The sequence below is a fragment of the Balaenoptera physalus genome, assembly GCF_965194825.1.
Source record: "Balaenoptera physalus genome assembly, chromosome: 8".
Lineage (NCBI taxonomy): Eukaryota > Metazoa > Chordata > Mammalia > Artiodactyla > Balaenopteridae > Balaenoptera > Balaenoptera physalus.
The window spans coordinates 79,811,225-79,834,641 of record NC_138887.1 but is presented as its reverse complement, the minus strand read 5'-3'; the positions used below and the strand labels follow the sequence as shown (position 1 = coordinate 79,834,641).

The window sequence follows — 23,417 nt, the reverse complement described above, 5'->3', positions numbered from 1 at the left end:
ATATGGGCATCTGAATCTTTCTTTTTTTAGCATATCAATAAAGCAGGTAGTAAGTCTGTTTCTATTTTACACTTATTTTAAATAGTAAACTGCATTTCAGTGGACAAAAGTTAGTAGACTTTATCTACAGGCAGGAAAACCATTGAATACAGATCCCCATTTTAGAATATGTGGGAACCCTCCTATCTATTCAGTGACAGATTCCGTGTGTCACAGAGGTCAGATAATTGAGAGATAAAGCCCTATTTTAGCAGGCAAAATTTCATTTACTTACTAGTTTCAAGTTAAAGTTATAAAGAGGACTTAAATGATAACATGATTGCTTGACTATATTATATTTTTCAAGCCCTTTTTTGGGTAATTTTATTTAGTATTCCAGTCTCTTGAAAAGAAGTAATGCACCATCACTCTCCCCAATCTGTTTTTTAAAGATGTAGGGAGTTAGTGAAGATTTCTAAACCATTAAACACTTCAGAAGTTTTGAATGAGTTACTAATGTAGTTCTTTTTAGAATTTAAGAGCCTAATGATACAACGATGCCAGTACACACCAGGCAATAACTATGTACTGTTGTATTCTTGCATTTCCTTTCAGATAACAGTTGATTCTAATTTTAAGGCATCCAACTTTAGCTTATAGAGTAAGATTTATATACTTACATACACCCTTTTTTATTCTGGCAATATCCTAGATATGCACTCCAATGCTAGTTCAAAAGTATAGACCATATACTGATTAACAAGTTAAAAGAACTAAGTTCATTAAAAGTTCCAAAGTTATTAGTAGCAGAATATAACCTAATATTACCCAAAAAAATAACTTTGTTTCTCTTTTATACTCTCCAGTAAGCAACTTAGAAAATGTAACTCTTTTTATCTTGGAAATATAAATATTTTTTAATAATTTAGAAATAAATTTAAAGCCTCATTCTATCTTTGAAACCAGAGTATTTTAAGTGAGGAGGGAAAATGTAAAATTATATATTTCCAAGAAAGATGCATGTATTTCCAAGAAAGATGGAAAGCAAAGTCACCAACCTGATACAAATAATCTCCAAGACCAAAGGGCCAAGGAGCTATGCATTTATTAAAAGACAAAACTCGCCCTAACTAGTGAAAAGCAAAACACTTTTCTGCTGCTACCACTCTATTGAACAACTGACTCCTCTGCCAGCCCCTTCATCCGCTATGAAATTAACTCTCATATCAGTATGGGACAGAGAATCAGAAACCAAAACACAAGGCTTTTCCATATAGATTATTTTCTTTGAGACTGAGCACTTCCTTTTAAGAGAAGTTCACAGTCTCAATGACAGTATGTCTAAAGAAATTTTGCAGTGGAAATACATGGTAATAAGATGAATTCTACCATTAAAACATTTAATTTATAAAACACAAAAGAATAAACCCAACCAGCATTCTAAGTGCAACTCCTTATCTTTGGCTGTAGAGTGCTTCTAAAACCTCTGGCAGACAAATTAAACAGATTTGCTATGGAATGTACCAAAGTCAAACAATCTGCAACTGTAATTACTATCAAACTTTTCATGAGAATGGAGGATGCTGTGTTTTACATTACTACATAAAAAATAAAATGATAATGAAAACATGAGACCACAGCAAAAGATTTCTAACTTTCATAAGTTTTCTAAGGATTATAACCTCAACTGATAAATAACAATAAAGACATGGCTTTTTAATTTATTTATAAGATTACTGCAAGTCTTTTCCATGTGAATAAACTACTTATGGAAGGAGCAATACTACAGTTCATAAAGCAGCATATTGATAGGCCATAGGTCAACCATGGTTTAGCTACATGGTTATAAGGACTTTACAAGCACAATTCTTGTTCAAATGATATAAAATCCAATCAACATAAAATCTAGAAATCACCTCATTAAAGACCTTGACCATACACAATAGAAATACTGTATATGCATACAAGTAATGATGACCATCAAAAGTACAGCAATTCATTTTACTCCCAAAGTGCTTCAATAGAATTGATATAAACAATTTGTCTAAATCATGGTTACTGAGGTATCAACAATAAGAGAAAGAAAAAAAATACCAAATATGATAAATTCTGTTCTTCCTTCTCTTCCTTCCCCCATATCTCCTTACATTAAGTTATAATCTATTGTGTTACACTAGCAGGCCCACCATGTCCCAAACTGAAATTCCCCTTTTCTGATAGGGGTTCTCTCGCCCTATTTATATTTATATTTATTTATCACATAATATATTATATAATATTAATATTTCTGGTTAACAACCCAATTATCATCTTATGCCACTTAAGTCTCAATGGGTTTCTTTAAAACTGATTTATCACTATTAATATAGAAAAGATATTTTTTACTTCCCAAATAAAAGGAAAAAGCAAAACAAAACAAAAACTAAACAAGCAAATAAAAAATAGGGGAACGAATTAGACTTCTCAGGAAAAAATAATAGTGAAAACACTGAAAATCAGTAAGCTTCATCACAGTAAAATGAGCTAAATTAAGCTTAATTTAATTACAATGCCAAAAGCACCAATTACAATCAACTACAAAATTTCTAAAAATCACCAAAAGAATACAAATGCTACATTATGGTGAGGAAAATGGAAGGTTAGGAAAACAATCAAATTAATGTCAAAACGCACTATGTTAAATTTTAAGAGGGTATGAAAATTCTTTCAATTGATCTAGAATTCATCTATAACGAACACTGCATGAAACAAGACCAAATATGAACCAGTCAGAAAGTACAGTGGGATACCCAGTTACTAAAGACAGTGATATATTCTGTGTAAAATTAAGAGCTCAGCCACCTTTCAAGGACCAAATCTGTCTAAAAAGGTTGCCATTTTATTTTTTAATTTTTTTCCCAAAAAACTCACTATTCTGCTCAATCTCTAGCCTGAACCAAAATTATTTTTGGAAATTAAATGGTGGTCAGGACCGGAAAAAAGCCAATTTCTCCAAAAGGATCCCTAAATTCAGTACTATTCAAATCTAATTGCCAACTAGATTTTTCTCTGCAATTTAATGATATGATCCTAAGGCTCTTCTGAAATGTTCAATTCAATATGGCAACAGTCCTCATGCAGTCTCTCCAATAGCTAACTAAAATGGCCATGCAGGAGCTGAAAGAGACAAAGACACAGACATGAAATCATTGGAAAAGGGGAGGAAAGCGGAGAAAACAATCCCATAAACTGTAAATTCAGAACCTAAAAGAAATTTAGACTAATTATCAGGTAGATAAAGCCAAAAACGCAGCTTTAGCTTATGCCACACCCCAACTTCACTTCATAGAGACCAACTGAACAAAGGTAGGAAGATGTTTTATTCTTCTTCCCTAATCTCAACACCTACCCTAATCTGGTTCAGCGATCCAGGTTCCATAGGAACCATAAAACTATGCTGATATCTTTTACTACTCAAACCTGACCTATTATGGAAGCAAGGTATTTTATCCCTACCCATCGGAACCTTTCCCACTTCTGCCACTGCCCTTGGCCTCTCTACACTATCTATATCCATACAGAGGTAACAAATTCTATAAAACAACTGGCTAAGAAAAGGACAGAAATTAATAGTAGTATATTATATGCTCAGAGATAGAATCCCAAAATAAACACTAAAAACAGGTTTCAAAGTAAGACATACCTGGCACAAGTACATCATGGGAATTATAGCCTGCCATGTACTACACTGGTTAATAATACCAAAGATGCAGGAGGAGGGAGGCATGCAGAAGGGAGAAAGATATCACTTCAGTAGGCTAAAAAAATCTCCAATGGTAGACATAGAAAATGCTGTGTAAGCACTGATACAGAACACAAAATTCAGACACTCTCCCAGAAAACAGGAAGAAAAATGACAAAGAAATAAAAATTATGAGGCAGAACATAGTGGACATGGGGAACAGAAAATAAATAGCCAACCAAACAATATTCATTTCCCTGAAGGATGGACTATATCAAACAGAACTGAAGGAATAATCAAACATACAATATAAGGAAGCTTTCTTCAGCAGCCAAACAAATAGTCTAAACAGATTAAATCCACCACATTCCCAACTAAATCAAGGAAAACAATATCATACAAATATATAGTGACAAATGTGGCATTTACAGAAAAAAAAATGAAAAACATTCTTCAAGCAACCACACACAAAGAACTAGTTACTTACAACACAACAAAAATCAAGTTTTCCATAATTCTCTCCCCAGCAACAATAAACATCAACTGATAAAAAAAAAATAATGACTTCCAGCCAAAGATGGCACAGCAAAACTCCTCAAAACTCACAAAAAACAGCAGAAAGTATGACAATAACAACCAGTGCCCCCATCAAAAAAAAGGGAAATTGAACAAGGACATCACTACAGTCACAATCAGCAAATTTTGAGGCTGAACATCTTATTTACTTTTTTTTATTGAAGTATAGTTGATTTACAATGTTCTAGGTATACAGCAAAGTGATTCAGTTATACACATTATATATTTATGTCTATTCTTTTTCAGATTCTTTTCCATTATAGATTATTACAAGCTATTAAATAGAGTTCCCTGTGCTATACAGTAGGTCCTGGTTGTTTATCTATTTTATTGAGGCTGAACATTTTAAATTCTGCACCGTAATAAGACAGGATGCCAAGAGCTGACACATGCTTCTCAGACCTCAAGCATAGAGGTATACAGAGTCAGGCCCTAGACTAACATAATGAGATCTAAGGGTACAGGTGGAATGCAGGAAATGGAATATAGAAAACCACAGTATGATAACCAACAAGGACCTACTGGATAGCATAAGGAATTTTACTCAATATCTTGTAATGGGCGGGGGTGGTGGTGGTGGGATGAATTGGGAGATTGGGATTGACATATATACACTAATATGTATAAAATAGATAACTAATAAGAACCTGCTGTACAAAAAAATAAATAAAATAAAATTCAAAAAAATCTTTTAATAACCTATAATGGAAACAAATCTTAAAATATATATATAAAATATATGTAAAATACATATATATAACTGAATCACTTTTCCTTACACCTGAAACTAACACAACATTGTAAATCAACTATATTTCAATAAAAATTTAAAAAAAGAATAGAAGGATACAGTAGAAGTATAAGATGCATTTATCAATCAGCTAGCTTCCTAACCAATGAAAATAAGAGGACAAGCAGCAGCCACTGATTTTTAACACCAACAGCCTGTGACTGGAGATACAGGGGGATTTCTGTTAGACTCATCCACCTCTTAAACCCTGAAAACTGAGGTTAGACTCATCCACCTCTTAAACCCTGAAAACTGAGGGAGATGGACCACCAGGGCAAAGGAGAAATTAAACACAATGAGAAGGTAAAAGACTCAGGTGGTCCGAGTTCATTACTCTCTCCCATCACTTCCCACATGATTCTTAAGTAAATTGCTGCCATCATTTTTAAAATGAGCAATAATTGCAAAGTAATGAACAGAGGACCTTTGTGTAGAAATTGCAAATAAAGTAAAAGAGATAGAGATGAGGGAGATTAGAACATAAGCAAAAAGCAGAAAATACCCATAGCAAGAACTTCCTAGGGAAATAAATGAAGAAATCAGACAAACAGCTACTATTGTATCGATGAAACGAAAGAAACATAATTTTTTCTTTGTTTGAAAAGCACAAACACAAACTGGAGAGATGAAAGCCACATTAGGAGCAATAACAAGAAAAAATAAAATAAAATAAAAACAAACATAAGAGCATGGTAGAGAGACATGGATAAATCAAAATAGACAAATAGACAAATCAAAATAGAAAAAAATTGACAATTAATGAGGTGATGCTAGATTTGGAAGACAATGTAAGCTTAATATATTTATAATAATGATATTGATTAAGAAAACTGAACTGGTAGACCAGAACCAATATTCAAAGGTATTATGGAAGAAAATTTTTCTGATATGAACAAAAACTTGAATCTATCAAATCTCACCTTGTTCTAGAACAAACTGATACATACAAAATTAATCAATTGATGATAATGCTAGTGAATTTACAGTCTTTTAAGGATTTAAAAAATAAGTCAGATATGAGCATCCAGGAAGAAAAAGCAATTCATTCAATAAGAAGTTTTAAGAAAAGTTCAGCCAGCCTCAGACTTTACCACAGTAACTATCAACACCAAATGGAGGTTCCAAAATTCTGGGGGAAGCTAAGATAACCTTCATGTATAAAAGCAATAAACAATTCTCAAGATTGCAAGAAGACTTATAAGGCTTTGCTCAAATCTACTGGATGATTGAATTCAACTAACCAAGAAGTAAATCAAGATAATTCAGGAACGGTAAAAGAATTGGTGGTGAGCTTTGAGAGGATAGAATAAAGGACTAAAAATAGTGATTACTAAAATGTATGTAAATGTTTTAAACTTTGACAAAATAAATAATAGTAAGATACCAACAATGCCAGAACTTGGTAAGAAGAGAGGAAGAAGAAAGCATAAGTTGCTGTTTTCCTTATCTTTTATAACAGGAGTCAACAGACACTGCCAAAAGTTGAAATACCACTTTAAAAAATTGAAAATATCAACCTTTTACTTTTTTTCTATACTTAGAGGGGTCTTTTAGAAACTGAAATACATTGTTGTGAATAAATATCTATGTAAAATTCATTTATTCCTTCCATTTTATCTATTTCTTTTTTCTCTTAGAACATAAAATAAACTTATATATAAAAAACATATGATTCTGCTTTGTAAATTTTATCCTATGCCTAATTGGCATATCTGTAGACAAAAATATCAGGCTTGATGTTTAACAGGTGCTAACAAATGTCAATTCTGGATGGTAAGATTGAGGTAACTTTAAATAATGCTTGAGTTTTATCTTTTTTTTTTTCCAGCCATGCCATGTAGCTTACAGGATCTTAGTTCCCCAACCAGGGATCAAACCCAGGCCCACAGCAGTATGATAAAAATTTATCATTGTACAATATTTTTCTGTCATGTATTTTTATCAGCTATAAATTATTATTGTAAACTAATGCTCTTTTCAAGAATGTTTTTAAAATTTATGTTCACTTTTTATCTAGGCAATACGATCATACAGTGATTTTAATGTATTTTTCTATATCTGTTAAAGATTGTGAATCTTTTTATATCATGAATTATAATTTTTTAACTTATTAATTGTGCTTCTTCCCTCAGTAGGCTGATTTAATGTTCCCCAGAATGGTATAGGGTGTCATATTGTACGGTAAAATAAAGAAAAGAGATATGTATGTGTATGTAACATCTAATACATGAAAGAATTCCAAGTGCAATGAAACCACAACTCACATACAAGAAATGGAAACCAAAGAAAATAGTATAAAAAGTAGAGAATATCATAGAAGCTGAAAACTGACAAAATACATCGAATGTAACAATTTTAAATGGGTCTCCAAAATGGGTTGAAAAATCCAATCAAATTCTTTTTATAAGAAATACACCCAAAATAAAGTTACAGGTTAAAAAAGCATAGACAATAGCATACCAATAATTAATAACAAAGTGAACTCAAAGCAAACAAAACAAAACAAAGAAGCAAGAAAACATTAAATGAAATCACAAAAAAAGGTCACTTTATACTGGCAAAATTTTTTAAACTAATCAAAAAAATAAAATAAAATAACTATCATAAACATAAGTTGAATACATAGAACTAGAATATATAAATCAAAAATACTTAGATATTCAACAAAAAATTGACAGAAAAATATAGTAATGAAAGACAAACATTCCACTGCTGATTAATAGATTAACAGAGGAAAATATCAATAAGAATGCACAAGCTCTGAAAATCATAATTTATGCTCTACCTTACTTCCAAGAATATTTACAAATATTATGTGGAATATTAAGCCACAAAGGAAATCCTTAAAAATATAACATAGCAGAAAGTGTATATATAGGCCAACATTCTCTTTCTACAAAGCACAAAGGAAAAAAAAGACAAATTAACAGCAAACGTTAAACTAAAACGAAAGAAAAAGTCACTTTGAAATTTAAAAACTCTCCTAATAAATATCAAAGAAACAATATCCTTCCATCTATGAGTCTCAATTTTTTAATATTTAAAAAAAACTTTAAAAGCTCTTATGAGGTCTTTCTAGCCACCCCTCACCCTGACACACACAAACCACAATGATTTTCATGTATCTACTGAGCATATACCATATGTTCAGCTTTCTGACTGATTATTCAATGTGATATGCAAAAGTAGAACAGGTCCTTACATTAAAACAGTGTATGATCAAATTGGGGAGTTAGAAAAAGCAAAGAACAGTCACCAACATACTATAAATATTATAGAAATTCAAAGAAGGAGATCAGGGTAGAGAGGGAAGGCTTATTTATGTGACTTGTTAGGACTCGAAGATAGAAGAAATCTGAAAATCCAGAGAAGAAACGGGGAAAACATTCTGGTCAAGAATACTATATCAACGAAGACTAAAGAAAAAAATGTTAAATACTGACAGTTATAAAAAGTTACTATAGTGAATATAGCCTAGGAAGAAAAACACCATAGTCCTAGACCAAATTGTTTATACTAAAAAATGAGCTGTAACAAGATTTTAAAGCACAATGGCTGTGGCTGCCAGCTAAAGTTTGGAAAGGCTCCCATCACTTTGAATGTCCATTCAAATAGACTTCTACTTTTAGGTATATTTCATATCTCTAGAGAGAATAACGTTACCGATAAACAATGATCTTTATTTGCCGTTTGGGAAACTGACTATAGCAGAGGTAAGATACTCGCCAGGCTTCCGTAGCTACTTTGTGCAATGAGAGGAAAACAGTAATAGCTAAGAATTTTAAGAACATTATCACATTCGGGCTCTTCTGATTCTGTAAACTGCATATTTATTTCACATTCCTATAGTCTAACACACAAAAATTAAAATAATTAGACTAAAAAAATTCTAATCAAGAATGCCATTTACTCTGAAAAGAAAGAAGGAAACCCAGAGAGATTTAAAACTGGTTTATAATAAACAAGGTAGAGAGGACTAGGACTGCCAACTAGGAGGGAGTGGGAGGAAATAAAGCATCGTAGTTTCTGAAGAAAATGCTGCTATTAAGTATAATTGCACCAACTTGATCCAAATCCAATATTTCTTATTCATTGAAAAGAAACATATTAAAATAGCAGCAATTTCCTTTACAAATAAACACATGTAGCCAAGGAAGCTTCTACCAAAAAAGTTTAACCCTAAAGGTAATAAAAAGCAGAAGTGACATTATTTCAGTGCTCTAACTTCAAATAATAACTTCTCAATACAAATATGTTAGTTAAGTCAGTAATAAATTTTTTTGATTCTACTAAAAGTTACAGTGAAATTCTTTCAAACACTCTAATCCTATATTTTTATGTTAAAGTGCATAAAAATAAGAAAAATCTTCCAATGAATAATTAGAAATTATTGCTATATATTAACCGTGGAAATCATTAATGGTAATATTTGCACTTATTTATAATTATGATCTTTATGAGAAATAGGAAGTTTCATTTACAAGTACCTAAATTTAGGTGTGTCAGGCTAATTTTGAATATAAGCATCTTGCTGCACACTATATAGAAATTTGACTTTTTATTCAAGGTACTTTCAGTTACTATTTGTCCCTTGACTTGTAAGTTGCATCTGGACCAGAAACTATAAATTAACCATAAATATCTGCTGGCAACCCATACCGCTGAGCTTCTCTATGAGTCTGGCGACTCTTAAAATAGACAAATTCCTTGTAAATAATATACCTGTAATATAAGTATTTCAACTAAATGATCTCAATAAGTTCTTTCTATCACTCTCCCATGCCCCACATACATACAAAAACCACAATGACTTTTTAGTATTTAAAGATACTGGCTCCTGAGGGGCATGGAGACTCTAAGCCAAGATGGGCTGCATACCCACCAGTGTGAATCTGTCTTCTTGCACCTAAGCTGTCACTTGGGGGGCCAAAGAGAACAGCTCTTGGATGGATATATGGACCGCTGCAAGAATTACTCTCCCAAAAGAGAATTACTTGATGTTGCCCTGCTGGCAAGATATTTTTCCTGTTCTAAATCCTTATAAGTAAATCTGATATAAAATGTCTGGTGAGTCTGAGTGTTTGGTTGAACTTAAAAGACCATCTGGTGGACTTTGCAAAAGCTAACTCAAAATTTTAAATTTTTCTTCAGATACAAAATAACTGTAATTTGTGTTAAGTGCACAGAAACTATAATTATAGTATTATAATTATAGTATTTTCTCATAAATATGAAAAGCAGTTTCTTTTTAAAATATTCAATGTTTTCAAAACATCGTTTTCATTTTTCCAACATCTAAGCTTCAGATTAACCATTAATGCAAATATGAATGCCTTTCATTGAGCCTCAACAATAATATTCCACATTCAACCTCTTAAATTGCGGGGATTAGCCACATTGATCAGATACTATAGGCATCACTGAAAAATTCTACATACGGTTTTTAAATGTTCAATAAAATGATCTAAATAAGCAGAATTGAATAGATCTGGGAATACATGAAGCTTTATAGAAAGTTGTGTTTCTATACATTTATTGAGATTTTCAATTCCTAAACATAATTTGAGATGCTAAAGAGTTTGTCAAGATCTTGCCTCATATACTGACAAACTAGAAAAATTACACAGTTAGATATCTATTTCTCTCGTTTTTGATAAATTTTGTAAAGTTAATGTTAACACACGAATTTTGTCTTTCATTTAAATGCAAAAAGGCTCTATTTAAAATCTAAACTGTCCTGAACACATAATCATTAGCAATTCTGCACCGTTTGACATAATAAGTTCTGAAACAAATTTTGAAGTGTTAACATTCTCACAGTCAACAATAAGTGATCTCTAAATGGGATCCATTAAGTGCCTGAAGAAATTCTTTTCTATTTTAAAGAAAATAATCTATCAGGTAAACTATTTTCTTGAAATCTTGAATTTATAAAGAATATCTTGTTAGAGATACTAGATAAAAACGATTAAAGGTGCTAATTAAGGGTTTTTAATATCCTTCTTTACCAATAAAATTTATATTTTAAATTATCTCCATTGCAGACATTCAATGTCACTTGTCATTTTTTAGTAAAATCATTTGCCATACAACTTCTAGTGAATTCCTTAAGATACTCTTTTTAAAAAACTGTTCAATTAAACCACTTACTGTAAACAGCCCACTCTTACTGCTACAGGAATGTGGGGAAGTTGAGTGGCCCACTTCAATGTCACATCCTGATAAACATGCAACATGTTACTATGGTTTCCAATCAAAGTATTTATTGTTCCTTCAGAAACTATGGGTTGAAGATAGAAAAAGAGGATAATAAGAAAACAATCATTTCCAACAGTATATTATATCCCTTTTAGAGGAGTTATGATACAATTTAATTCTAATATCTTGACAATGCATAAAGATTTTAAGTAATAAAACATTATTTTTCAACTACAAGCTACCAATATCGAAAAGAAAAAAAATCATTTTATAAGTATATAAAAACTACATATATAACTATAAAGACTGTAACTAGATAGTGGCCAACATTTTTGCATTTTATCTAGAAAGCATGAACTTGATTAATATTTAACACATTTAAGCTAATATTTACTAGACATTCACTACAGACAAATAATTCTATTAGGCATTACTATGCTCCATTCTGCCTGTAAAAGAGTCTGATGTTCTCTTAGAAGCATCTTGAACAGCCACATCTTGGAAAGCATTAATGCATACCTGAGGCCAATTCTACAAGTCATTTTGTATGAAGTAAAATAACTGACAAAACCAAATGTGTGCTTTATATCACACTTCTATTCAAATTTTAAAAGTTAAAATTTCCATTACATGTTCCATATAAAACTATTTTCCTAAATGTTTAAAATATATGTGAGTGATTTGGGCTTTTTTTGGTGTATAAAATATAGTCATGACATATGGAAGAGATAAAAGAAAATCTTTCTACTCACCTGAGCAATATGGGAGAAAACAACTTGGGCTACAATCAAGTTTCTTCATAAATCGAATTTGTCCATTATCCTTAAGGCAAAAAAAGTTTCTCTCACCAAGAACAAAAACAGAAGATGCTGACTGATTGAAAGAGACAATACATATATCAAGGGCTTGCTCTCCAATATTTAGAGTCCAATCCACCTGCAAAGGAAAACTTATGATCAATTTAGTTGCTAAAAACAGAACATTTTAGTCACTGCCATATCAATACAATTAAGAAATGCTTTACAACAACGCAGGCATAAAGATTGGCTAACCTTGGGCTTCCTTGATGGTGCAGTGGTTAAGAATCCTCCTGCCAATGCAGAGGACACGGTTTCAAGTCCTGGTCCAGAAAGATACCACACACCATGGAGCAACTAAGCCCGTGCGCCACAACTACTGAGCCTACGCTCTAGAGCCCATGAGCCACAACTACTGAACCTGTGTACCACAAATACTGAAGCCCGTGTGCCTAGAGCCTGTGCTCCGCAACAAAAGAAGCCACCACAATGAGAAGCTGCGCACTTCAACGAAGAGTAGCCCCCGCTCACCGCAACTACAAAAAGCCCGCATGAAGCAATGAAGACACAACAGAGCCTAAAATAAATAAACAAAATAAATACATTTTTTTAAAAATTAAAAAAAAAAGGATTGGCTAATCTTCATTCACTTTTTTTTCCTATGACCATATTTTTGATATTTTGTAGACTCTAATAGTTTTTGCCCCATCTTTTACCAAATGATATTAGCTATTCAGCAGTTCAAAAACACTCGTATAAGTTTAATCAAGGAGGTGAAGATCTGTGCATCAAAAACTATAAAACATTGATGAAAAAAATTGAAAAGCACAAATAAATGGAAAGATATTCCACGTTCATGGATTAGAAGAATTAATATTATTAAAGTGTCCCTACTACCCAAGGTGATCTACAGATTCAAATCTCTATCAAAATTCCAATGACATTTTTCACAGAAATCAAAAAAATATGTGTAAATTCATACGAACCCACAAGACTCCAAATAGCCGAAGCAATCTTGAGCAAAAAGAACAAAGCTGGAAGCATCATACTACCTGATTTCAAAATATACTACAAAACTATACTAATCAAAACAGCATGGAACTGGCATAAAAAACAAACATCTAGACCAATGGAACAAAACTCTGCATTTATAGTCAACTCATCTTTGACAAAGGTACCAAGAACACACAATGGAAGATGGTACAGTCTATTCAAAAAATGGTGTTGGGAAAACTTGATATCCACATGCAGAGAAATGAAAGTGAACCCCTATCTCATACCATATGCAAAAATCGATTCAAAATGGACTAAAGACTTAAACATAAGAACTGAAACTGCAAAATTATTGGAAGAAAACATAGGGAAAAGCTCAATGATTTTTTTGGATATGACCTCAAAAGCACAGGCAACAATATTAAAATAGACAGAAGGGATTTCATCAAACTAAAAAGTTTCTGCAGGGAAAAAAAAAAGGGTTATTATGGGATTATATGAAATCATGTGTGTGAAACTTTTGAAAATTGTAAAGCATTATGGAATTTAAAGTCTTTTATTCAACAAAAAAATATTTTTTTAAAGCTCTGCACAGCAAAGGAAACAATCAATTGTGTGAAGAGACAATCTATGAAATGGAAAAAAATATATCCATATAGCCAATAAGGAGTTAATATACAAAAATATATAAGAAACTCAGACAGCTCAATAGCAAGAAAACAAATATCTGATTTTAAAATGGGCAAAAGACCTAAATAGACATTTCTCAAAATTAGACATACAAACAGCCAACAGGTATATTAAAAAATGCTCACCACCACTAATCATCAGGGAAACGCAATGTGAGATGGAATGCACAAAAGTACGTGGATAAAGAGGAAGTAAGATTGCCCTCAAAGTTAGGCTTTGAGGCAAGAATCAGCAAATAAAAGTTCAAAGAAGAGATATGAAAAGTCACATTAAAGATAGGTAGATATATATATAGACAGATAGATAGATAGATATGGACTTCCCTGGTGGCGCAGTGGTTAAGAATCCGCCTGCCAATGCAGGGGACACAGTTTTGATCCATGGTCCGGGAAGATCCCACATGCTGCAGAGCAACTAAGCCCACGCACCACAACTACTGAGCCTGTGTGCTGCAACTACTGAAGCCCGCGCGCTCTAGGGCCCACGTGCCGCAACTACTGAGCCTGCATGCTGCAACCACTGAAGCCTGCGCACCTAGAGCCCATGCTGCACAACAAGAGAAGCCACTGCAATGAGAAGCCCGCGCACCGCAACAAAGAGTAGCCCCCACTTGCCACAACTAGAGAAAGCCCACGCGCAGCAACGAAGACCCAAAGCAGCTAAAAAATAAAATTGTTTTAAATATATATATATATATATATATATATATATATATATATATATATATATATATATATATATAAATATCATGCCATCCAGAAATGATTTAGGTATTAATCTGTCTACTTTAGGATTAAAATACCAAAGAAGGTATGAAATCCAAATGGGGCTAGCCAGAGAGGCAAATATAATCAGTGTGTATATAAGAACAATCTGGAATAGGGAGATAGCATAGTGAATATAGGTAGATGCATCAGATTATCTTCATCTAAATTCGGATTCAACACCAAGAAATCATTCAATTACCACTTAGTTCAAGTGTAGTTTACCTATATGAAAAGATTCTACTGGACACAAGACATGAACATCAGTCCTAAGACAGTTAACATTTCTCATTACAATATAATAGGTTAGCATTCTAGCATTACTTTTCAGTGCTTGTAACTCAGGCTGATGTGTCCCTGACTCTGAGAGATGACGATTCATTCAGAGTGGATAGGCAAAGTTTCTGAGACCACAGGCCAAGATCCTGCCACTAAATACTTTCAGTTCACTAGGTACTGAGTGCCACTCTTTGTAACATCCCCTTAGGGAAATATACCACATTCTAAATTAATGAGTCTCAAAATGCACAGAAGTTTACTAAGAACAATCATTTAAAAATTCTTCCATTTCCAGCTATGATAGAGTAATAGGAAAAAAATCTTCCATCCCTCTGAAACAACCACAACACGGGCAAAATGTATGAAACAACCATTTGCAAGGCACTGGATATCAGAAAACAAAGGACAGCAATCCCCTTAAAAACATAAAATAAATGAGGTGAGTGGTAAAATTGCTCCAGCCATGAGAGAGTTTTTAGGCCATGGCACAGGGAGAAACAACCCAGGCAAAGCCCAACAGACTCCCTGAGTTGAGGAGATGGATGCTAAGAGTTCAGAGAAACCAAGGCAGCTAGAGTTCATAAGACAGCATGACAAAGAAAGACAGCAGCACAGGGATAGAACTCTGAGATCTGTAAAGAATCCTCTCAAGTATTCACCTGAGTACTTATCAGCACATTCATGTAGAAAACTACTCAAAGCCAGGGAAAGAACCACCCAAAAGGATTAGCGGTAACAGTGCCCAGCATTCACAAAGGGCCTGGAATACTGCCAGTGCCCGCCAGCCAGACTGGAACACCTCATAATTCAAAGGGAGCTGGATAGAGCACTCAAAGGGTATTACCCTCAGGAGTAGGGAATAAGTAGCCCCAGAATGAGCACTGCTCTGGTCCCACCTAACAAGACTTAAAAGCAAGACCCAAAAAGATCAAACTGTTTCCAACTAACTTAACTGTCTCCCAGGCCTAAGCTCAAGAAGATTTATAGAAACACAAAAATATCTAGCACCCAACAAAGTAAAATTTACTATATCCTGGCATCTAATAAAAAATTACCAAGCATGTAAAGAAACAGGAAAATGTGATCCATGATGTGGAGATAAATAAATAAACTAAAATTCACTCAAAATTGATACAGACTCTTTTTGCGGCGCCTCGGAGGTGGTCGGCCACTTCAGAATGAAGCTGAACATCTCTTTCCTGGCCACTGGCTGCCAGAAACTCATTGAAGTGGACGATGAACAAAAACTTCATACCTTTTATGAGAAGCGTATGGCCACGGAAGTTGCTGCTGACGCTCTGGGTGAAGAATGGAAGGGTTATGTGGTCCGAATCAGTGGTGGAAATGACAAACAGGGTTTCCCCATGAAACAGGGTGTCTTGACCCATGGCCAAGTCTGCGTGCTACTGAGTAAGGGGCATTCTTGTTACAGACCAAGGAGGACTGGAGAAAGAAAGGGCAAATCTGTACGGGGTTGCATTGTAGATGCCAATCTGAGCGTTCTCAATTTGGTCATCGAAAAAAAAGGGGAGAAGGATAATCCTGGACTCACTATACTAGTGTGCCTCGTTGCCTGGGGCCCCAAAGAGCTAGCAGAATCTGCAAACTTTTCAATCTCTCTAAAGAAGATGATGTCCACCAGTATGTTGTGAGAAAGCCCCTAAACAAAGAAGGTAAGAAACCTAGGACCAAAGCACCCAAGATTCAGCATCTTGTTACTCTACGTGTTCTGCAAGACAAACGTCGGTGTATTGCTCTGAAGAAACAGCGTACTACGAAAAATAAGGAAGAGGCTGCAGAATATGCTAAACTTTTGGCCAGGAGAATGAAGGAGGCCAAAGAAAAATGCCAGGAACAGACTGCCAAGAGCTGGAGGCTGTCCTCCCTGAGAGCTTCTACTTCTAAGTCTGAGTCCAGTCAAAAATGAGATGTTCTAAGAGTAACAAATAAATAAGATCAGACATCAAAAAAAAAAAGATACAGATGTTAGAATTAGAAAACAAGGACATTAAAACAATTATTATAACTATATTCTTTATCTTTAAAAAGTTAAGTAGATACATGGAAGATATTTTTTAAATCACCTGAATTGAACTTGTAGAGATAGAAGCTATACCAGATGGGAATTAATACCAGATTAGACACTGTAGAAAGAATATTAGTGACCTTGAAAACATAGCAGTAGAAATTATCCAAAATGAAATAGAAAAAAGAATTTTTGAAAAGAAAAAGAAAATCTGTGACCTGTAGGGTAACTTCAAGTAGCCTAAATGTATGTGTAATTGAGAGGAGAGGAGAAAACATGGAGAACAGAAAAATATATATGAAGAATTAATAGCTAAAAATTTTCTAAATTTCATGAAAACTATAAATTCACTGATATACAAAGTTCAACAAATCTTAAGCAACAAAAAAGGAATGAAAGAAAGGAAAACTACACAAAACACATCATAATCTAATTGCTCAAAACAGGTGATAAGAGAAAATCTGAAAAACATCCAGAGAAAAAAGACATTATGTACAAAGGAACAAAGATAAGATGAAAGATTTCTCATGGGAACAATGCAAGCAAGAAGACAGAGGAGACCTCTGCTCTTGGAGGAGGAAATCAAGATGGCAGAGTCAGAGGATGTAGAACTCACCTCCTGCACCAAACACATCAAAAATACATCCCTATGTGGAACAATTCTCACCAAAAATTAACTGGAAACTGGCAGAAAGACTCCTGTACAACCAAGGCTGGAAGAGAGATCCACACATAATCAGGTAGAAAGGGAAGAGAAGCGATCAGGTCAGAACCTGTGTGAGGGACAGGACTCAGAGGAAAAGGGAGATTTCACAGGCAGAGATCCTCCCTGTGGAGTGAGCAATTTGAACTACATGTTGGGCACCCTAGCTCTGGGGTCCTGCACAGAGAAGACAAACCCCCTTGGCTGGTTGGAGGGCAGGTGGGACTAATAGGAAGGCTGGGGGAACCCCAGATCCAACTCAGAAGGAGTGCACACATGCTTGTTCACTCCCAAAACAGGGCGGAAAGTGCAGATCAGAACTGCATGGGTGGCTGACTGGTTTCCTGCAACCGCCTCGTGAGTGCCCCAGCCTGAGCAGACTGAATGCTCCAGCCCTGCTTACTTCACATTGCAGCTCCACACTGGAGTGAGGGCTGCCATGACTGAGGAAAGAACTCAGCAGTGAGACACAGAGGCAGCTAAGACCAAAAGCATTGTCTAACCAGGGAGGGGGCAGCACAGGCAGCACATCAGAAGAAGCCTAACCTCTGTCTATGGCTGGACCACCACAGCCTATACCCATTCAAACACCAAGAGCCTGCACAGGCCCTCCTACTCCAGCACTGCTCCCCTCTGGGACAAGGGTGACAGTGCTGGAAATGGGGAGGGCTCACACTTAAAGGGAACAGAGCCAGAAAGACTCTACCCTCAGGGCTTCTGCTCCAGCAACTTGGGACCTGACCCCACCTTTGATAGGGTAGTGATGGCCACTGAAGAGAGGGGAATCCTTGGCTCACACCTGGCTCTGTCCCTAGCCCTTCCTTCTCCAGCCCACTTCCTACCAAGGTGATAGCTGCCAGCACACCCTGAGGAAAGATGTGACTTATGCTCACATCAAATCCAGCTCTCCCATCAAAACCACTGGGCACATACAAACTATACAAGGATGCTCCCGCATAAGGACACTGAATTAGATAACTGTTTCACCTAATTTCATAGAAAGAGAGAAAGTTAAGCAAAATGAGAAGACAGAGGAATTGGTCTCAATAGAAAGAGCAAGAGAAAACACCTAAAAAAAACAAAAAATGAAACAAAAATAAACAATTCACCAGATAAAGAATTCAAAGCATTAGTAATAAGACTACTAATTGAATTAGGGAAAAGAATAGATGAACAAAGTGAGAATTTTAACAAGAAACTGGAAAATATTTTTTAAAAACCAGTCACACTGAAGAATACAATAGTTTAAATGAAAAACACACTAGAAGGAATAAATAGCAGACTAGGTGGTACAGAAGAACACATAAGTGATCTGGAAGATAGAATAATGGAAGTCACCAAATCAGAGCAGCAAAAATAAAAACAAAGTTTAAAAATGAGAACAGTTTGGGCTTCCCCGGTGGCGCGGTGGTTGGGAATCTGCCTGCCAATGCAGGGGACACGGGTTTGAGCCCTGGTCTGGGAGGATCCCACATGCCACGGAGCAGCTGGGCCCGTGAGCCACAACTGCTGAGCCTGCGCGTCTGGAGCTTGTGCTCCGCAACAGGAGAGGCCGCGATGGTGAGAGTCCTGCGCACCGTGATGAAGAGTGGCCCCCGCTTGCCACGACTGGAGAAAGCCCTCGCACAGAAACGAGGACCCAACACAGCCATAAATAAATAAATAAATAAATAATTTTTTTTTAAAAAAATGAGAATAGCTTAAGAGATAACATCAAATGTACCAACATTCGCAGGGGTCCCGGAAGGAGAAGAGAGAGAAAGGGGTTAAAAATGTATTGGATGAAATTATGGCTGAAAATTTCCCAGACCTAAAGAAGGAAATGGATATACAGATACAGGAAACACAGAGCGTCCCAAAGAAGATGAATTCAAACAGATCCACATCAAGACATATCATAATTAAACTGGCAAAAATTAAAGATAAAGACAGAGTTCTAGGGGCAGCAAGAGAAAAACAAAGAGTTATACACAAGGGAACCCCCATAAGACTACTAGCTGATTTTTCTGCAGAAACTTTGCAGGCCAGAAGAAAGTGGCATGATACACTCAAAGTGCTGAAAGGGGGAAAACCTGCAACCTAGGATACTCCACCAAGCAAGATTATCAGTTATAATTGAAAGGGAGATAAAGAACTTCCCAGACAAGCAAAAATTTAAAACATTCATCAATCAATACTAAATCTACCCTAAAAGAAAGGCTAAAACATCTTCTCTAAGTGGGAAAGAAGTAAAAATCTATAGGAAAGGGAAAATCCCACTAGGAAAGACAAATATATAGTAAGAGCTGAGGATCAACCACTTAAATAAGCTACTATGAAGATTAAAAGGCAAAAAAATTATAAAAGCAACTATAACTATAATAAACAGTTAAGGGATAAACATGAGGACATAAAATATAACATCAAAAACACAAAATATGGGGGGAGGGGAGTAAAAAATGTAGATCTTTAGAATGTGTTTGAACTTAAATGACCACCAGTTTAAAACAAGTAGATACAGTTGTAGGTCAACATATATGAAACCCATGGTAACCACAAATCAAAAACCTACAACAGACAACACAAAAATTAGAGAGAAAGGAACACAAGCATACCACTAAAGAAAATCATCAAACCACGGAGAAGAAACAACAAGAAGAAGAAATGAACAGAGAAGAACTACAAAAACAACTGGAAAACAAGTAATAAAATGGCAATAAGTACATACCTATCAATATTTTTTTAAATATCAGTAGACTAAATGCTCCAATCAAAAGACATAGGGTGTAAATCAACTATACCTCAATAAAAAAAATTTTTTTAAGACATAGGGTGTCTGATTGGATTAAAAAAACAAGACCCATCTATATGCTGCTTACAAGAGACTCACTTCAGAGCCAAAGACACACACAGACTAAAAGTGAGGAGATGGAGAAAGATATTTCATTCATGCAAACAGAAACGACAAGACAGCAAGGATAGCAACACTCATATCAGACAAAATGGACTTTAAAACAAAGTCTATAACAAAAGACAAAGAAGTACATTATATCATTATAATATCATAATAATATAATACATGATATCATATAATAATATCACTGTATCATTATAAAAGGATCAATACAAGAAGAGGATATTACAATCATTAACATATATGCACCCAGTACAGGAGCACCTAAATATATAAAGCAAACAGTAACAGACATAAAGGGGAAAATTGACAAGAATACAATAATAGTAGAAGACTTTAACACCCCATTTATGTCAATGGACAGATCATCAAGACAGAAAATCAGGAACACAACAGTGGTCTTAAATGACACAATAAACCAATTGGACTTAATAAATATCTACAGGGCATTCCATCCAAAACCAGCAGAATACACATTCTTTTCAAGTGTACATGGAACAGTCTCCAGAACAGATCACATGCTGGGCCACAAAACAAGTATCAGCAAATTTAAGAAGATAGGAATTATACCAAGCATTTTTTCCAAACACGATAGTATGAAACTAGAAATCAATTACCAAAAGAAAAATGGGAAAAGCACAAACATGTGGAAGTTAAACAACATGCTACTAAAAAACCAATTGGTCAATGAGGAAATCAAAAAGGAAATCAGAAAATACCTCAAAACAAATGAAAATGGAAACACAACTTTCCAAAATCTATGCAATGCAGCAAAAGCCATTCTGAGAGGGAAGTTTATAGACACAGGCCCAACTCAAGAAACAAGAAAAATCTCAAATAAACAACCTAACCTACCATCTAAAGCAATTAGAAAAAGAAGAACAAACAAAGCCCAGAGTCAGCATAAGGAAGGAAACAATAACGATCAGAGAGGAAATAAATAAAATAGAGACAAAAAATATAAGAGAGAAGATCAATGAAAGCAAGAGCTAGTTTTCTGAAAAGATAAACAAAATTGATAAACCTTTAGCCAGGCTCACCAAGAAGAAAAGAGGACCCAAATAAACAAAATAAGAAATGAAAGAGGAGAAATAACAACCAATACCACAAGATACAAAAAATCATAAGAGAATACTACAGCTACATGCCAACAAATTGGACAACCTAGAAGAAATGGACAGATTTCTAGAAACATACAACCTGACAAGATTGAATCAGGAAGAAATAGACAATCTGCATAAATGGATCGCTAGCAGTGAAATTGAATTTGTAATTTTAAAAAAATTTCCAGCAAACAAAAGTCCAGGACCAGACAGGTTCACAGGGGAATCCTACCAAAAATATAAAGAAGAACTTCTACCTATCTTTCTCAAACTTTTCCAAGAAATTAAAGAGGACAGTAAACTCCCAAATTCATACTATGAGGCCACCTTTACCTTGATACCAAAACCAGACTAAAACACTACACAAAAGGAAAATTACAGGGTAATACCTTTGATGAATATAGATGCAAAAATCCTCAATGAAATATTAGCAAACTGAATCCTACAACATATAAATAGAATCATATACCATGATCAAGTTGGATTTATTCCAGGGATGCAAGGATGGTTCAATATTTGCAAATCAATCAATGTGATACACCACATTAACAAAAGGAAAGATAAAAATCACATGATCCTCTCAATAGACACAGAAAAGGCATTTGACAAAATTCCACATCTACTCATGATAAAAACTCTCATCAGAGATAGTATAGAGAGAGCATATCTCAACATAATAAAGGCCATTTATGACAAACCCACAGCTAACATCATACTCAATGATGAAAAACTAAAAGCATTTCTGCTAAAATCAGGAACAAGATAAGGATGCCCACTCTCACACTTGTTTAACATAGTATTGGAAGTCCTAGCCACAGCAATCCAACAAGAAAAAGAGATAAAACGTATCCAAATTGAAAGGGAAGAAGTAAAACTATCACTCTTTGCAGATGACATGGTATTTTATATATAGAAAACCCTAAAGTCTCCACCAAAAAACTATTGGAACTAATAAATGAATTCAGAAAGTTGCAGGATACAAGATCAATATAGACAATCTGTTGTTTTCCTATAAACTAATAATGAACTATCAGAAAGAGAAAGCAAGAAAACAATCTTGTTTAAAATCGTATCAAGAAGAATAAAATACCTAGGAATAAACTTAACCAAGGAGGTTAAAGACCTATGCTCTAAAAACTATAAAACACCGATGAAGGAATTTGAAAATGATACAAAGAAATGGAAAGATATCCTATGTTCTTGGATTAGAAGAATTAATATTGTTAAAATGTCCATACTACCCAAAGCAATCTACAGATTTAATGCAATCCCTATTAAAATGCCCACGATATATTTCACAGAACTAGAACAAATAATCCTAAAATTTATATGGAACTACAAAAGACTCTGAATTGCCAAAGAAATCCTGAGAAAAAGAACAAAGCTGGAAGTAAGTCCCTGAGTTCAGACTACACTACAAAGCTGTTGTAATTAAAACAGCATGGTACTGGCACAAAAACAGACACATAGTTCAATGGAACAGAATAGAGAGCCAGATATAAACCCACACACCTATGGTCAATTAATCTATGACAAAAGAGGCAAGAATATACCATGGAGAAAAGACAGTCTCTTCAATAAGTGGTGCTGGGAAAACTGAGCAGCTACATGTGAAAGAATGAGATTAGAACACTTCGCCACACCTTATAGAAAAATATACTCAGAGAGTGGATTAAAGACCTAAATGTAAGACCAGAAACCATAACATTCAAACAATTTTTCTTCAAACTACTTTTTCAAGTTATCAAACGTCCACGTTTGTCTTTGAGTTAACTTTATCTTTGTAGGCTGTGAAAATTTTTTCATCTTTTACTTATGTATTTCATCACATGCCTACTAGTAGCAATTTTTTTGCCTATTAAAGGAATTTTTAATTTTTCTATTTTTATTTTGTTAGTTTATAAT

At 34.5% G+C, this 23,417-nt stretch overlaps 1 protein-coding gene and 1 pseudogene across 15 annotated transcripts in view; one reads left to right on the top strand and one right to left on the bottom strand.

Moving 5' to 3' along the window:
* Positions 1 to 23,417, bottom strand: part of BBS9 (Bardet-Biedl syndrome 9) — a 471,319-nt gene that overhangs the window by 340,602 nt on the left and 107,300 nt on the right. For all 14 annotated transcript variants that reach the window (XR_014266409.1, XR_014266410.1, XR_014266411.1 and 11 more), the window contains exons 11-12: positions 12,017 to 12,200; positions 11,217 to 11,346 (exon numbers count right to left, since the gene is read on the bottom strand). Coding sequence is in view for 9 of the 14 variants with exons in the window: in XM_082471759.1 (XP_082327885.1) it covers positions 11,217 to 11,346; positions 12,017 to 12,200 (314 nt within the window). In the remaining 5 variants the exon portion in view is untranslated. The remainder of the gene's footprint in view (positions 1 to 11,216; positions 11,347 to 12,016; positions 12,201 to 23,417) is intronic.
* Positions 14,473 to 23,378, top strand: LOC309665505 (small ribosomal subunit protein eS6 pseudogene; annotated as a pseudogene). The gene has a single exon. The product of its transcript is annotated as a small ribosomal subunit protein eS6 pseudogene (transcript).